The sequence below is a fragment of the Carcharodon carcharias genome, chromosome 2, assembly GCF_017639515.1.
Source record: "Carcharodon carcharias isolate sCarCar2 chromosome 2, sCarCar2.pri, whole genome shotgun sequence".
NCBI lineage: Eukaryota > Metazoa > Chordata > Chondrichthyes > Lamniformes > Lamnidae > Carcharodon > Carcharodon carcharias.
Window position 1 is genome coordinate 92,695,031 of NC_054468.1, and position 18,279 is coordinate 92,713,309.

Consider the following 18,279-nt stretch of genomic DNA (forward strand, 5'->3'; position numbering starts at 1 on the left):
TCAGCCATGATCTTACTGAACGGAGCAGCAGGCTTGAGGGGCCGAATAGCCTACTCCTGCTCTTAATTCATATGCAAGCAACAAATACTTTTTGGGTCCCACCTACCTTAATCTTTTAAATTTAAAAATATACATCCTTAAAGCCGAATAGCTGAAATTTTAAAATGTTCTGACCACTGGAATTACCCAAATATCATACAAAGAAATATCACTGGGAAACTCAATCCATCGTGGTGGATGTATCACTCGCTCCCAGACTAGGGAGTGAACGAGCAATTGCACAATGCGTTACTTTCGAGATAGAAAAAGATAAACACTCAAATGGTGATGGGAGTAAAACACAGAAACGAATATCAGAGCGAGAGGGAGCAAAAATACACAGGAACAAAGTCTCAAAACAATGGAGAGGAAAGTGAGTGATTACTACAGTTGGATTGGGCAGATTTTCTCTTGTTGCACTTACATGCGAAGAATCACCAAGGTGTAGTGCATGGAGAAAAACTGGGCAAGTAGGATCATACACACAAAATAGAGCCTGCCTGATTTTCTATATGTAACAGATGGAAGATTGGGTGGACTCTTATAAATTCATGAGCTTCTTCTGGCCCTGTACTCAGCCGGGTGTAAAACAAGCAATATCTGTCACAGCAAATACAAAAGAAATAAATGGAGGAAAACATCAATTTAAATGTGCATTCATTTCATTGGAACAAAATTTACAGGAAAGTGAATTGTGATTGGCATGCAGTTAAACAGTTTCTTGCATTTCATCAGCAATAATGTACTGAACCTTTTTCACTAAAACCCTTAACACCAACAATCGGCAGCCTTTTGGTACCTGCCAAAAGATGAAATGCTCTCGAATGATGGTTTTCACAGCCTCATTGCTCCAAACATCACGATTCAAACACTGGCAAGCAAAGTCTTGCACATTTTGAATGTTTACCATTAACCACTTGTTCTGCAGCTGTCCCGACTCCTTTGCCTGTTCAAAGAGAGAAGAAACGAATGATTAGAAGATTGCAACTTCATGGTTTGTATTAAGTGCTGAGCTGTATCTTGTACTGGAAATTAAATGCTTCAAAAATACATTCCAGGGAATTACCACATAAAATGTGTAAAGGGAGGCATCCGTAGTGTCTCAGTCACATCTTGCTCCAGTTTTTTTGTACTGCTGGCTTGACATAGTCAAGGAATAGGCCTGGTTCAGAAATAAATCTACAATATTGTAAAGAACATTTCTTTTTATTTCGTGTTGGATTATGGATTAAAATGACAATGGCTGCAGTTTGAAAGCCATATCCACTGGAAGAGGATGAGAGATATATGCAACGTTGCTGTCCTGGAACAAAGTGCGCCATGAAAGACAGGGTGGTGCCAGAAAGGAGTCCTGAACCAAGGGAGCTGTCTGGCAACAACATTTTAATTGGCTCTCGACCAGTAACCAGTTTTGTGTGAGGGCAATGCAGCAGAATAACTCCTAGCCTGAAAGGAATAAGACCTAAAGCCCCTCTCTCCTGTGTGTACAATTCTAGTAATTCTACAATAGCAGCTAGCTGGTTTTTTTTCTCATCATATCTCTATAATCTGCTCTGAAAATCTCTGTCAAGAGACAAAAGGAGAAAATCACTGTTAGAGACATTGAAAGGCAAGTGCTCAACCAGTAAACTAAATGCTGAAAGTGCTGGAAGACCACCTCATGTCATCAACAAGAACTGAAAGGAATCTGGAAAACATTGATCAAAATCAACCCACTGAATCCTGTAGTCCCAAATTAGTGCTATTGAACTTGCTTACCCCACCCTTAAAATCCATGTTTTTGTGTATTGTGCTGTGTGTGTGTGTATTGAGGGTTTAAGAAGGGGTAGAGTTTAGGTTATAGAGTTAGAAATTAGCAGTTCATATTTCTTTCTTTTGCCACTGGTTAAAGACGGTTTATTCGATAAACAGTTATTTACTTATTAAGTTTACAAACCTGGTGCTCATATTCTATTATCCTAAATTAAACAGTTAGGTAGAATTGGGGCAATCTAGTGGTTTGGTCAAACTTTTCACATTTGTCACAACTTGGGGAACAGTAGGACTTGATATTACAGTGTACTGTCCCCAGTGAGTCGTGACAATATGCTCTGGACTTTAGAACTGGCTGATGAAACCTAAAAGGCTTTTTGGGCTGTACATGACAATATTATACCACTGTAGATCAGTACAATGCTGTGCAGCATTCTACTGTAGAGTGGATGTAGACTTGAAGGAAACACCTGAAGGGTTCAATCAGCTAATGGAACTTTGTCTTTTCAAGTCTTGCACTTCATTTGTATCAGCATTCCATTGTAGATGGCTTTTTTGTGAGCTAGATGTCTGATACTCAAAAATTAAGCACCACATTTAAGAGACTTCAAATCAAGCTATTGAGAAATTTACATCTACATATAGGGTTCCTGTTTATCCAAATTGGAGTGCTGCTAAGACTACCCTACACATCAAGGAATTGGCTTATATGATTCATTGCACTGAGTAGTAAAAATCTTGGCCTCTGCTGACACATCTATCCTTCAGGTTCCATTAGTGAGTCAATCATTATTCAAGGTGCCCTGGAATACCTCAGAGCTATGTGGTTGATCTGTCAGATTACCAAGTATACCATGGAAAATTAACTTGGTTCCAACTTTCATTGCCATCATGATCTCAACAAGAGGGTAGTTACTAGTTGGTCATTAGACATGTAATGGGTGTTCAATTCAGCCACTGTTAAGTGAGCCGAAGATACTAGGATATCTTCACAACTGACATGGTAAGTAGCTCAGTACAAGTGTTCTGCAATCATCCTCTTGACCACTTAAATATACATACATACCCCAATGAATGAGTAAGTTTTGGCATAGTGGTAGCAAGAGACTACTCTACAATCATCCCCTTGCCCCACCCTGCACCCCACCACCAACCCATTGTATAGGTTTTGATACCCGACAAACCCTTCCCGCCATTTAGGACTAACCATCCTATCAGCTGGTATAAAAATGGTTACAGATCATTCACAATATGGTTGTTGATTGTTAATCATACACTTGCTTGAGATCTTTGATGAGGCAACAAAGAGGGTTGATGAGGGTAATGCTGCTGTGGTGTACATGGACTTCCAAAAGGCATTTGATAAAGTGCCATACAGCAGACTTGTCAGCAAAGTTAGAGCTCATGGAACAAAAGGGGCAGTAGCAACATAGATATGAAATTTGTCAATTGACAGGAAACAAAGAGTAATAGTGAATAGTTGTTTTTCAGACTGGAGGAAGGCTTATAGTGAAGTTCCCCAGGAATCAGTGTAAGGACCCCTGCTCTTCCTGATATCTATTAATATCCTAGACCTTGGTGTATAGGGCACAATTTCAAAATCTGTAGATGATACGAAACTTGGAAGCATTGTGGACTATGAGGTGGACAGTGCAAAACTTCAAAAGGACATAGGCAAGTTGGTGGAATGGGTGGACAAGTGGCAGATGAAGTTCAATGTGGAGAGATGTGAGCAATTTAGCTTGGTCGGAAAAACATGGAGACACAACATAAAATAAAGGAAACAATTCTAAAAGGAGTGCAGGAGCAGGGGGGCCTTGGTGTATTATGTGCATAAGCCATTGAAAGGTGGCAGAACAGGTTGAAAGAATTTAATAAAGCACAAAGTCAAAACATCCCTGATAATTTTACCTTAGTTCACGGGAAATACAAACAAGCAATGGGAGCGGGTGTTGGCAGAAGAGAAATATTATAAATCCCGAATTAGAATAAGGGTCAGCCAACAAACAAGAGAGGAACCAAGTAAGCAGGTGCCAGCTTTGGTTCTAACTGTAATTGTGTTGCCACTCAAATGTTATAGATACAGAGCCATTGGTTTTTTTTGGTCAATGTGGGCTCAAGCTTCTGCTGGGGAAATCAAGCTGAAATCGCCATGGGATTTACACGTGTCATTTATAATTTGCTTATTACCTGAAGTTGTATTGTAAATAGCACGTGAAGTCTCAGAGCAAAATAAAGTTTTCATTTATGAAGCGTCACATCAAGTCAAACAATGCAGTACAATGACTGTTATGCAGGAGCTGGCACAGAGGTTGTATGCCCTAAAGCTCCTTCGTCTGAAATTTCCTCATGTACCAGCCTTAAAAGACAAATCAAATTGGTGCCTTACTCATGATGAGGTTTGTTTACTTGATCAGGTCCTCTGTAGCTGACAGAGAATCCAGGCCAAGGACCTTGAAAGAACTCAATTTATTTTCGTCCTGTTTGTATTACTTCATTTTCAAGTGACCCAAGAGTCCTTAGGCTAATGAGATGAAAACAATGAACCATTCTTCCTTTACCACAAGGCAAATCTATCTTATCTATTAAGAATTACTGAAATGCCAGGTGGAAGACCCATCTTGGCCTCCTCCTGAGGTTCCTATTATCACAGATGCCAGTCTTTGGGCAATTCAATTCATTCTACATGATTAAGAAACAACTGAGAACACTGAGTACAGCAGGGGTCCCAGTAACATCCTAGCTGTAATGTTGAAAAATTGTGCTCCAGAGCAAGCCACACCCCTAGGCAAGCTGTTCCAATACAGCTACAACATTGGCAGTCATCCAACAAAGTGAAAAATTGCCCAGGTATGCCCCATCAGTCTACTCTCAATCATCAGTAAAGTGATGGAAAGTGTCATTGACAGATGTATCAAGCAGCTCAGTTTGGGTCTTGCCAAGAACACTACTCCAGACCTCATTTCAGCCTTGGTCCAAACATGGACTGATCAAGTGAGAGCAACTGCCCTTGTCATCATGGCAGTACTTGACCAAGTGTGGCATCACGGAGCTTTGGTAAAATTGAAGTAAATGAGAATCAGGGAAAATTCTTTACTGACTGGAGTCATGCCAAGCATAAAGATGATTGTGGTTGTTGGAGGCCAATCATCTCAACCCCAGGACATCACTGCAGAAGTTCCTCAGCACTCAGCATAGTGTCATAGGCCCAACCATCTTCAGCTGCTTCATCAATGACTACTCCTCTATGAGGTGGTCAGAAGGATGTTTGCTGATGTTTGCAGCGTTCAGTTCTATTCGCAACTATCAGAAAATGAAGCAATCAGTGCCTACATGCACCTGAACAATTGTCAGGCTTGGGTCAAGTGGTTCATCAAACAAAGAATTTGCATTTATATATGGTGTCTTTCAAATCCTCAGAAATTCATCATTAATGAAGGGTTTTTTTTGCATCTTATCCCAGAGGGACCGGTGTACAATAAGTTCAAGAGCAGTATTCAAACCTTGAATGGATGTGGACTTGGTAGAGAATTAAAGTTAGGTAGTGTTTGTCACAAAGAACAAACTTCTTAGAAGGAAGCTTTCGCATTGGAGAGGAGGCAGGAGGAGGAACAACTAAGTGGAGCCAAAAGGTACTGGTTTGACAAGCAAGAGACAAGATTAAACAGAAACCTTGAAAAACTGAAGCAGCAAGATTACGCATACCAAAAGAGCATGGAGATCAAGACAAAATGAATCAATTGTGGAGGAATGACATTTGCGTGCAAATGATCAAAAGGAAGCAATATTACCCCAAATCAGTGTCACAATTCCCTCAGTACCATGACCACAGCCTGCAATTGTACATCACTTTTAATGTGAAGAACATCAAAATGAACTTCACCGAGGCAGAATCAGATGTCTAACAGAGGTTTAAAAATGGTAAATTTTGGGGAGTCTGAGGGTTCCTGTGGGTCGGGAGGGTTGTAAAGGTCACAAAATTTAGGGAAAGTTCTAAAATAGGTGAAGTGCTGCAACTGATCGTGGAATGAAGATGCAAAGGAGGCCAGGGTTGAAAGTAGAGTCTAAGTGCGCAGGGCTGGTGGGAGACATAAGGCCAGCAAAGCTTTGAGTGTTAGCGTTGTACATTCACTAGAACAAACTGAATGCGTTTCGGGGTTTGGTGACAGTGAAGCATAGGATCAATAAGGATGCAAGATAGGATTTGGGAAGTGCAGTTTTAGATGAACAAGAGTACAGCCAAGTGACAGCAGAGAAGAAAGACAGTGAAGAGGAAAACAGTTGACTGTCATGAACACAGATACAAAGGAGGTCACTGGGAACTGACCAGAACAGTCTTAGTGCTATGGTCATGGTGGAAACTGAACTTAAAAGGATCTTAACATCAGTGTGGTTGATATATTACATTGTGTGCTTAAATAAGCTAGTAATCCAATGCTTCAATTTCAGATGCATTTCAATTATTTTTAGGCAGTGTTAGTGATAAAACAAGTATCTAGTGAACATCATTTACAAAGTTATTTGATTTCCTGTGACATGTAGCTTCCTGTAACTAATTAATTTATTTGAATTTTTGCTGATTCTTTTCCAATTTGCCTCCTCTGTCTATGCCTCCCATACTTTTGTACTGCTTAGCATTCTCAGCCCGTGGATCTTTCTGCTCTCTTCTAAACCTCTCCCACTTCTTTGTAGAACTATGATGTATTTTGACTTTTGGTTTGTTTGTTCTAGTCTGCTTGCCTTTCACAGATCTCTATCCTTCTCTCTAAGTTTGTTGCATCATACAAGCTAGTTATTCACCTATCATTTGTGCCAGTGACTGACAGATATCATGCACTAAGATTTACTTCCCAGCACAGGCATGATGGGCCAAATGGCTTCCCTTCTGAGTACAGATGTTGAACAATTTCTAATCTAAGCTGCACTGAACCCTTCAAAAGAAATTCTATAGATAATTTTAACATTTTCCATTTAGTGAGAGTCCCATCACACCTTGCAGAAGCAAAATACCAAAAAAATGTTCTCAAACATCTTGTATCCACAGGACAAAAAAATGAGTAAACTGGTTGAAATTTTCACTTGTAAGATTACAAAATATCTAAGTAAATTAGTAGTGCAATTAAGTTGGTAAATATCTAGGAAGAATGAGTAAGGCACAAAAATCTATGCAAATTGATCATTTCCTTCTCTGCATTGCCACCACCGCCCCCTGCTGGGATAGTAGAAACCAAATCATCCAAGTAAGCTTTGTGAATTTAAACACATAACAGGTGTCTCAGAAGTGTACCTGGGATTAGTTTGCCTGTTTTCAGAAATAATATCAAGGCTCCTTAAATATAAAGAGAAAATGCTGGAAATACGCAGGATCAGGCAGCATCTGTGGAGAGAGGAACAAGAATTACCTTTTCAGGTCTTGTGATCTTTCATTAGAACCTGAAAGAGATCTGAAACGTTAACTCTGTTCCTCTCTCCCTCTCTCCACAGATGCTGCCAGACCTGAATAATTCTAGCATTTCCAGTCTTTATTTCAGATTTGCAGCACCTGCAGTATTTTATCTTTTGTGATCAATATTCATTTTATTTGCTTAAGTTGGGTCCAAATCTAGATTCTGCATCACTATGGGAAGAGCCACTACCCTGCAGATCACGAGTTGTAACAGAATGGTTACAACTTCTAAATACCCATCCTTCTAGATTTACACATTAGACTTTCCCCGAATAGATTCAGGGCAATTCTTTCCTTGTTGATGCATTTTGTGTGGTTCAAAAGGAAGTGGTTGATCATAATCAGGGCTTCCCAATTTTCAATAACATGGTCATTCTTGACTCCTGGGATTCGGCATCCTATTTCTTCAGAATTAATCACCGATACACTGGCTGATTTTACTGGTGTCATACATTGGTTTCTATTCCCATTTCCATCAAGATACTATTCATTCCTCTATCACATGATGATACATCAAGGATGTTGCAACATGCAGTTGAGCAGCAATACCATCTTTACATTAAGTATTTTTAAAACTTAATTCTGCCTCCTCTGAACAACTTGGGAGAAAATACTGAAGTTACTAAATGTACAACAGGATAAATTTGATTATCCTCAACATCTTAAATTACCTCCAACATTCAGATAGGTCCATCTGCAGAGAAAATAGCACAGAAATTTATTTCTGGGGAAAGGCCGTTGTTCTAACTATTTCTTTCTCTCTCAATTCCACCTCTTTCCAGAGACGTATCACTACATATCATTTAGAAAAAAATCATCAGCCATAAACTCTTTCATGTACCAGGAACTTTGTCTATTTCCTTTTTAGAACCTTAACTTCCTACTAAATTCCTGTGCTGTTTGTTTCATATGATCATATTCCCAAAGGAATTCTCTCAGTAGTCTGTATGTGTATTGACCTTGAAGCTCATGCTGAAGTTTCATATATGGCAGGAAAATTTCTGCATAAACTTCCAACTTATCAAGCCCCTTCATAATCTTAAGCATTCCAGTAGGTCTCCAGACTAGTTTGCCACAAGTCTCAGGATACACAGCCACTCTTTCTCTCTAAATTCTGTGATTAAGTGGCAGTGGAGACTTTCCTGCTCACAAATCCAACTGCTGCATATCCTCCATGTTGATGTTCTTGTGACCATTCCCTATGTGTTAACATTTGCAAATTTTAACATTTTTGACCTGATTCTAGTCTCCAGGCAACAGCTGTGGCTCAGTTTTTGACACAGTCACCTCACAGATTATAAGGTTTGCAAGTTTAAGTTCCACTCCAGAGACATGAGGACAAAAATCGAGGGTGACACTCCAGTGCAGTACTAAGGGAGTGCTGCACTGCCAGAACTGCCCTCTTTTGAAAGGGACATTAAAACAAGGTCCACTCTGCCGAGTTAGGTGGATGTAAAAAATCCCATGGTTCTATTCAAATAAGAGTAGGGGATTTCTCCCCATGTCCTGGCCAACATTTATCCCTCATCACATTCTGTTTGTGGAACCATGCTGTGCACAAACTGGTTGTCACAATTCCTACATCTGAAATTCAAAAGAACTTCATTGGCAGTAAAGTGCTTTGGGACATTATGAGATTGTGAAAGGTGCTGTATAAATACACATCCTTGTTTCAATTATGAAAAATTATGAACTAATTTCTTGCTCCCAGTAGCAGCTAATTCTCAGACAGATGTCTCCTTTTTGAAACCAGGAATTAATATTAATTATATTACTCCAGATGTCAATACTTCAAGGCCATGTATAATCATAAACTCACTTCTTTCCATTCATAAGCTATACTCTTCCCCGTGCATTTGGTTTTCTTTGCATCATGACGAACCCACGAAGATAGCATGACTTCATTCCTCCAATTTGTTCCCAGAGATACTACCTATTCCTTCTTCCAAATCTCATTCACTTTACAATTAACGGTATTAAGCTCCATCTGCCATCTCCCTGTTCAAAAATTCAGCTGCTTCAAATCCTTCTGAGCCTACGAATAATGCTCCTCTTTTGGCAGTGGTTACATCTGACGCCATCTGTGGATGTAGATATCTTTGGACTGATTTCAATCTCAAAGCCTAGTAAAAATTTTGAACAATGAAACTCAGTAGCAACCAATTACCAGGCAATAAGTCTTCTGACTTATTGCTTTCTTTCAACTAGTCATTCTGTCAATTCAGAATATTCTAGCCATCCTAGACTGGAACATTATAATGTAGTCTCTTTTGTAGTGGTGTCACAGGTTTATTAAAATGCACAAAGTTAGCATCCAATCTCACTGCTGTCCACAAAGTCAGCATCAACAACTTTCCAATGGAATCTTGAGACACCAGCCGGAACCACACACACGCACACGCGCGCGCGCGCACGCACACACGCATCAAGGCAAATAGGTTTTGCAGGCTTTCCACAGAAGGATCTGGGATGGAGGAAAAAGGATCTGAATTTGTGATGTCCCTGGAACCTACGGACTTTCAGAAAGATTCCAGACTGTGCTGCATTTCCCAAGTTCCAGCTGGAATTCATACAATCATCTTTCCGACTAGCAGATGCCCCAGATATTTCACCCATGTTTGTTGTGGGCAGGATTGCATTCCACTGAAATGGGAGGTGGAAGGGGGGTGGGATGGGGGGAAATGTTGGGACTGGACGTTAAGCCAGCCTATATATTGAAGGGGCAAATTGTGTCTTATTGGTAGACCCATCATAGATAGACTTGATGGTTGATTGTCTACTTAAATGTGTTGTCAAAAAGCTAACATTGCTATTGCAGTACGTGTATCTGGCTAGTGATAAGTAGGTTGTCCTCTGGCTTACGCCCATGGCCAGGTCATCTTGTCCCAAAACTTGGTCTGCATGTGAGCAGAGTAAATGAGCTGCTTGTTTTTAAAACAGGCCATCAGTCAGTCAGCTATTGAAGCATCTTTTTCAGAGAGGACTTTCATCCTCCTGTTGATCAAACCAGGCTTAATGCTACTGCTCAATGAAGCCAATGTCTTAGATATAGCACTTTGAAAAATGCCAGAGTTGGAGTCATTTTTGAGCAATACGATCTACCCAGTGCTTCAGTAATGATCCAGCACAGCTGCAAAGTCATAATCTTCAACTGCTTGACATGGAGGCTCAATGGTTCTCACCAGGATACAGCAGAATGGTGAGCGACAGCATTTTGGGCAACTGATGTAATGGCATCTGTCACAGGAGACAATGGACTGCACATAGGAGTTCATCACTTCTGGATTGAACATCGTTTATTGCGGCTGTAGAGGCCACTTAGTGTGTGGCAGTCCCTTCAGCTGCTGGCACTGATGAATAGCAATAGCCCAAGGTCAAGTGATGTTATTTCCCTCTGGTGGGCTCTCTTTTTCGGCATCTGGTCATTTCTTTAGTCCTCTACTTTCTCCATGCCCTTCCTGACTGCTTGTCTCCAGGAGCACCAGTCAGCAGCGAGGACTTCCCATGCATCGACTTGACCCCAGTCAACTTGAAGTCTCACTTGCAGACTTCCGAGCATCGCAGACATGGGTGACCTGTTAGTCTCATGCCAATAGCAAGCTCACCATAAAGCATGTCTTTGGCAATGCAGCTGTCACCCATTCTGTTCACATAATCCAACCAATGGGGTCGTTCCTGACTCAAGGGGCAAACACTGGGGATCCCTGCACGCTGGTGTACTTCAATTTTTGGTACTCTGTCTTGCCAGAAGATGCCCAATATTCTGAAGCAGTGGAGATGGAAGCTGTTCAACCTTTTCTTGGCTTGCATAAGTTGCCCATGCTTCGCTACTGTAAAGAGGGGGATGAGAACACAAATCTGGTACAAATGGAACTTTATATTTTTGGTTAGTTTACAGTTGGCCCGTACTCAACTTTGACATAACAGCTATGGCTTTAGCAATCCTGGTGCTGATTTCAGTATCAAGGGACAGGTTGTTTGTAATTGTTGATCCAAGTTATGTAAAGAAGTCAACCTCCAGGGTGAGACTGTTGATGTTGATGAAGGTCAATTAGGTAATGACATATCCAGTAGTCTGCATCAAACATAGCTCTGGTGATTTAGGCATCCTGCAAATCCCACTTTCAAATGATGTAGGTGCCAGTAAAGACAGCATGGTGGATACACAACTGTGTGTATTAACCTGGCTAATAAAAAGTGTTGAGCACCAGTTTGTGCACTAAGTACCTGTAAAATCTAACACCATTGCCATTTATAATTTTTTTGTTTGGCCTGACCAGTCTAAGTTGGTACAAAAACAAAAAATGCTGAAAAATCTCAGGAGGTCTGACAGCATCTGTGGAGAGAAAGACAGTTAACATTTCGAGTCCGTATGACTCTTCTTCAGAGAGGGAGAAAGAAGCGTCATACGGACTCGAAACATTAACTCTGTCTTTTTCTCCACAGATTCTGTCAGACTTGCTGAGCTTTTCCAGCATTTTTTGTTTTTGTTTGATTTCCAGCATTCACAGTATTTTGCCTTTATCTTACAGTCTAAGTTGGTGTTTACTCTCCACATGAGCAGCAGTCCTAATCCCATATGACCATTCTGCTTCCATATCATTTATCATTCTTTTAACCATCTAACAAACCTATTCCTAAAGGCTAACAGTTTCTGCTTCAAACAGTAATTGCATTCAACATCCTCACAATCCTGTGTAAAAAAAGTTGTCTGCTCTCATTTCTAAATCTCTTACATTTAACCTTGCATACCTGTCTTTTCAATCTAGATCCTTAAATCATGGGAACAGCCGGTTTCTATGTACTCTGTTCCATAACTTCATAATTTTAAAAACCTCCATCAAATTCCCTGGTTACCTCCTGTTTTAATGAAAACAGCCTCATACCATTGCAGCAAGTGTAAAAGGAGGTTCATTCTCCATTTAAACTGTATTTGGATTGGGAGTACTTGATAGAGTGAGGGCAAGGGAATCTTTATTTATGTGCAAAAAAAAAAATTAGATGTATACTTTAAAAGCTTTCAAGTTATAAGATTTTAAAATCCTGAGGGAGAGGCCATCAGCCCCAGGAAGCAATTGGGAACTTGCACTAAGTAATGGTCTGGCTCCACCTAGAGTACTGTCCACAGTTATTGTCACTGTACTACTATGAGAACATCTTGGTTTTGGAAATGGATGACCAAATTACCATTTCTGAATAGGCTTTGAAAAACAGCTTTGGAAATTGCAAATATTTACAACAGAGAATAAGTGGCTAGATGGTATAGAGTTGTTAAAGGTTCTAAGGGGTGTGGCCAAATGCTACATAGAGAAAGCAACATAGTGGGGATTTGCATTGACCAGAAATTGAACTGGACTGGCTATATAAATACTGTGGCTAGAAGAGTAGGTCAGAGGCTAGGAATCCTGCAGCAAGTAACTCATCTCCTGACTCCCCAAAGTCTGTCCACCATCTACAAGGCACAAGCCAGGGGTGTGATGGACTATTCTCCACTTGCCTGGATGAGTGCAGCTCCAACAACACTCAAGAAGCTTGACACCATCCAGGACAAAGCAGCCTGCTTGACTGGCACCCCTTCCACAAACATTCACTCCTTCCACACTGACGAACAGTGGCAGCAGTGTATGCCATATACAAGATGTACTGCAGAAACTCACCAAGGCTCCTTTGACAGCACTTTCCAAACCCAAGACCAACACCATCTAGAAGGACAAGGGTAGCACATACATGGGAACACCACCACCAGGAAGTTCCCCTCCAAGTCACTCACCATCTGACCAGGAAGTATATCACCATTCCTTCACTAATGCTGGGTCAAAATCCTGGAACTCCCTCATTAACCACATTGTGGGTGTACCTATACCACATGGACTGCAGCGGTTCAAGAAAGCAGCTCACTACCACCTTCTCAAGGGCAACTACGGATGGGTAATGAATGCTGGCCTAGCCAGCAATGCCAAAACATCCCATAAATGAATTTTTTTTTTGTAAAAAGTGAGGCACAGTAACATGTGGTCATGATCAAACTTTTAAGGCCAACCTTATTCTATGCATTCCCAACAGTGAAAATCACTAATCAAAAACTATTTTTTTTTTACTATGCCTTTGAATTGTAATGAAACATTTTTCCACATGAAAGGGTTATATTTACGTGCAAGTTGGTGTTATCCAAAATATAATTAATTTCTTCTCCAAAAGAAACCTTATTGTAATTAATGCACTTAAATCCATACAAGAACCACCAAAATCCAGACATCACATTTAAAAGCAATCATAAACATAAAATGATCTCCTATTTGGTATTTCAATGACAAATAACAGAATCAGGGCATAGAATGCCAGCCAAGTAGGAGCTATTAGGGTTCATATACTTAAATTACTGATGCCACACAAACCTCCTCCAGTCAGGGCATTGCCTTGGAAGCAATAAGAGCAAGTCAGCAGGTCATCCTTTTGCACTGAAAACAATGCATGATGGAGGGCTCCCAAAAGACTTACAAGTTAAACAAGACAATGCTGAATTTAAGCAACTAAGTGTGCAGCAATCAAATAATTAGTTTCATGACTATGTTGGGAAAGAAAACACTACCAACAGAAACAATATTGTCCCTGCTTATCCGTAAAAATGTCACTCCATTCCTGTAATTGTTACTCATGATTATAGCTCCATTCCTAACCCTCACCGTTTCAAAGCTGCCTTTGTGCATTAGGTCTATGGGTGGTCTGAAGAGGTCTGCCAGAGTGGTCAGCTTCTTGTCCACCGGACCACCATTTCGCAGCTCCTGCTCCTGTCTGACTGTAAACACATTACCACAGAATGTTAGTACACACATTTATGGTCTGCTCTTTTTACACATAGAACAGTTAACACAGTGTCTTAAGGTTGTAATAAAGAGGTATTTCAGTGACATCATAGAGTGAAGCAATATTCCAGTTCACCATCTTATAACATATTCCTATCCTTTTCTCTTAATGTTCTGTTTTTCTGTGATACAGATATCATTCTTTAAGCTTTGTTGTTGCGAATTTTAAATATATTTCCACTTCCCACTTGATACTTAATCAGGATTGTTTTCTAGAAAGCCATTCAGGATAAATGCACCAAGAACAAAGAACTTTAAAATCAGATTGGTAGTTGATTGCTCCAAGTAGGTGTATTTTGGGTTAAATATGCATGTGTTTGTATTATACATTAGTTATCTCTCTTTACCCTGTTAAACCAAGTCATCACTTTCTGTATGTTAGACAAGGTTCACCTCCCTCTCTGAATAACCCTATAACCATTGTTTCAATTTTCCATGCAGTCAGGCCACACAGCAGATGGCATTCGCTTGCCACATTTAGTAAATGAGCCAATGTCATAAAAGTAACAATTTAATATGCAAAATTCTCATCCTGTATTTAATAAGACTTTCTTACAGACAACAGTATAAAATAGAGGAAAGGAGAAAAAATCAGACTCAAATGACAAATAACAAAATCAGGAAATGAAAGGGATAGAGGTATCTATCAAGGTTGTTCCTACAGATATTTAGGTTCAAGACCCTTTTATTTACTTGGATAGACGCTGCAGGAAAAGCTATAGCCTAGATTTTGTGGTCAGCAGCAAGGATGTGAGCTTGCCGTTCATAACATTTCAACTTTCCCAGGGACTTTGTAAGCCTTCACACTGCGAATTGCAGTAATCAAGAATCGGAACAGTCCAGCGGCTTCAACAAAGGGTCTGGGGCCTGAGACAGCAAAACAAGCAATGGCGTGTCTCAACTGGATTGAAGAATCATAACAGAGACACGGAATCTAAACCAGGTGTAACTTATGATGTTCGATTCAATGTAAAATCATGCACTGAAAGCAAAAAATGGACAGAAAAATGGGATAGAGGGAGGGAAAGAGAAAAACCTTTTTTTTAAAATCTAAGAATACAAATTCACACTTGTAAAAAGTAAACTTTCAAAGTCATAGGTTGTTTGGCAGTAATTAAAATTTGCCATGCTGTTAAAAACTCACTTATACATGAATGGGCAGACCCTAACTTTTTCTGGCATGTTTAATGGGTTCCTAGTGGGTAAGCAACCCAACTTCATGCTATTGCATGCATTTCAATGCCAAGTCAGTGAGCTACAGGTGGAGTGAAGCTTGTGCAAAAACAGGGAAACTTTCTGATTTCCGTGTTTAACTGCACACATGCTGATGCCAGAAGCTGCAGTCCAATTTAATCCTGAATAATTGAGCACTGAAAGCCTCTCCATAACTCTTACCACAAAATTCGAGTCAGTAAGCCACCTTGATCAAATCTAAATCTCTTGCATCAAAATTCACAGCTAGGTCAGAGCTAGAACTTGAATTCTGTCACATGGTTTTACATTGAAGTAACTTTTAAATTTTATTTATAAAAGTTAAATATTCAAATGCTAACACTCGTAAAGCTATATACTCCATCTGAATAATCATTTCTGGGCCACTTCCAAATTAGGGCAGAGACATGGGCCAGGATTTTCAAAAGTCCACCGACTTTCAGCAAGAAAATCCCACCCATGGTATTCCAACACTAGCTTGTTACTCTACATCCTGGTGCTTTTTCACTGTCAGCCTATTGTTCTCACTCTGAACCAGTCATCTTTTCCCACCTATTTTTAAATTTATTTTGATCTATTGTTTTATCTCCACCTATTAGCCCATTTCAATCCCTTACCCCCACCCCACCCGGGCCATCTGCCCCTAGCTTGTCCCTTAATGTCCCCATTAGCACATTCCTTTGATAATATCACCACCGTCAACACCCCTTTGTCCTTTTGTCCATGACATCTTTGGCAATTTGTTCTTTGCCTCCACCCATCACTGGCCCCCTATCCAGCTCTACCTGTCCCACCCCACTCTACCGGCTTATATTTCACCTCATTTCTATATTTCCTTAGTTCTGATGAAGAGTCATACGGACTCAAAATGTCAACTGTATTCCTCTCTGCAGATGCTGTCAGACCAGCTGAGTTCTTCCAGGTATTTTTGTTTTTGTTTCAGATTTCCAGCATCCGCAGTATTTTGCTTTTATCGCTGGGAACCTACTCTGTCTACTTCAACAATCCAACTAACTTCGCTTAGACCAGTTACTTGCCTAGTTTTCTTACTCCCAAAGTAAATCTGTGCTGTAAAGAACAACATTCAAATTATGGTTTAAAGTCAGAATCACTTCCTATTCTCTCCACCAATCAGCCTAGCATTCAAGGGAAAACAGAGGAACATGCTAGAACAATGGAGGAGAACCCAGTGTGTACCAGGACACTTGTATCTCAAGTATGGCAATAATTTTAGAGTTAGCTAGTTGTACAGCACAGAAACAGGGCACTTAACCCAAGTGGTCCATGCCAGTATTTATGCTCCAGACAAGCCTCCTCCCTGATCACTTCATCTCACCCAATCAGCATATCCTTCTATTCCTTTCTCCTTTGGATGTTTATTTAGCCTTCCCCTGAAGTGCAGTTCAGTATCTCAATCCATATCTTACCTAGCAATTGTCACTAGAGTTGGAGACATGTAACTAGATATTCCCCACTTTCCAAGTCCAGGGGCTGCTCCCATGCTTGGAGCAATGTCCAAACACCAGTCAATATTTGCACTATAAGTCCCACCTCACTCCTTTCAATTTTTGGTGCTGTTAACTAAATAAAGACTATCTTGTGCATCCAGTAGTAATTCAGCACTTATACTGCAGATTAGACCAGCCTGTTGATAAACAGAATGCAATGGTACAATGCTCGCCTCAATTAGGAGAACCATCAGTTGTAAGGGTGAGTGCAAAATCTTATGTTCTTACAAAATTACACTTGACAATTCTGCTAGAGCTAGGATTCTGAAATTAGTTGTCCATCCAGATTCCCAGACCTAATATTTACATATTTGATATTGGCATCAAAGTGTCAGAGAAGGCAAATCAGTAATTATATTTTCTCAAGTGTGTTTAACATACTTTCTAAAAAGATAAAATAAAGTTTACAAACAGGGCAATGACAGGTGCAAACCTTACTGATCTTTGTTGTTATATTGATAGGGCATGCAAATTGGACTCAGTTGCTCATTCCAATGGTAACAAACTGGAATGCGAATTGTGTGCAACTATAATCATATCTAAAATGGTGTCCTTTAAAACAAGTTTCTGTCCAAAAGAATCTAGCACTGCCACCCAGCATAAAGAAAGATGCAAAGAAACATTTGTGACGGTAAACTTAATCAACGGTACTGGATTGGGACCAAATACGGCTGAGACCACAAATCATAACTTGGAGATAAAGCTCTACAATGGCCTTGCTGCTTAGTATGTAAAACACCCAATGCTCGATAGCCAGGAACTAACTTGGAATCTAGTGGTACTACTTGGGTCTGGATCCTATTTCCAACGATGGAAAAGTCATGTTATGCTCTTATTTCTGCAGACTCAAGAATAAACACAAAATGTTTGAGATCCTCCACCCCCATTGTTTCGCATGACAACGCCCACATAGGCCAATTGTGACAAAAGGTTAAAGTATAGGCAGACAATTTATTAATTGCATATTCATTATTTTTAATTATTAACTGGAGATTGACTCGAGTCCCTATTAAAAAGAGAGACACACAAACTGTGGTTGTTAGTTTGGAGGTGCATGCTTGTAAATGTCTAACTCTAAATACAATTCAGTGTGAAAGATTCTATCCTCCAGTTCTCCAGTTCTATCCTTCACCAACTGGCTTCTTAGAATAGAACATGGGAGCAGAGAATGGTTATGGATAAATGAAGATTGGAAGCAGTTTATGATCTTCTTACAATGTACGGTAAAGCAAAATTTCCTTCTCACTTTCACAGTTCCCTGTTAAAATAATATACACAAAAGGAATACTCACTTGTTTCAGTCTGGAAGTCTCTGAATCCATCAAATATGGAGCGTGCAGGTCGTCGTCGTTTAGGAGCTGTGGAATGCACGATTATGTTTACTGTGCATCAAAAACTACAGGCTCACAAACAGCATTTAAAGCTAGATAAAATTAATATAGGGAGGTGGCGGGGTGCA

At 40.1% G+C, this 18,279-nt stretch overlaps 1 protein-coding gene across 2 annotated transcripts in view; it reads right to left on the reverse strand.

Annotated features, from left to right (window-relative positions):
* Nucleotides 1-18,279, reverse strand: part of ubxn7 (UBX domain protein 7) — a 119,193-nt gene that overhangs the window by 34,847 nt on the left and 66,067 nt on the right. For both annotated transcript variants that reach the window (XR_005942407.1, XM_041182940.1), the window contains exons 4-6: nt 18,113-18,178; nt 13,921-14,033; nt 839-985 (exon numbers count right to left, since the gene is read on the reverse strand). Coding sequence is in view for 1 of the 2 variants with exons in the window: in XM_041182940.1 (XP_041038874.1) it covers nt 839-985; nt 13,921-14,033; nt 18,113-18,178 (326 nt within the window). In the remaining variant the exon portion in view is untranslated. The remainder of the gene's footprint in view (nt 1-838; nt 986-13,920; nt 14,034-18,112; nt 18,179-18,279) is intronic.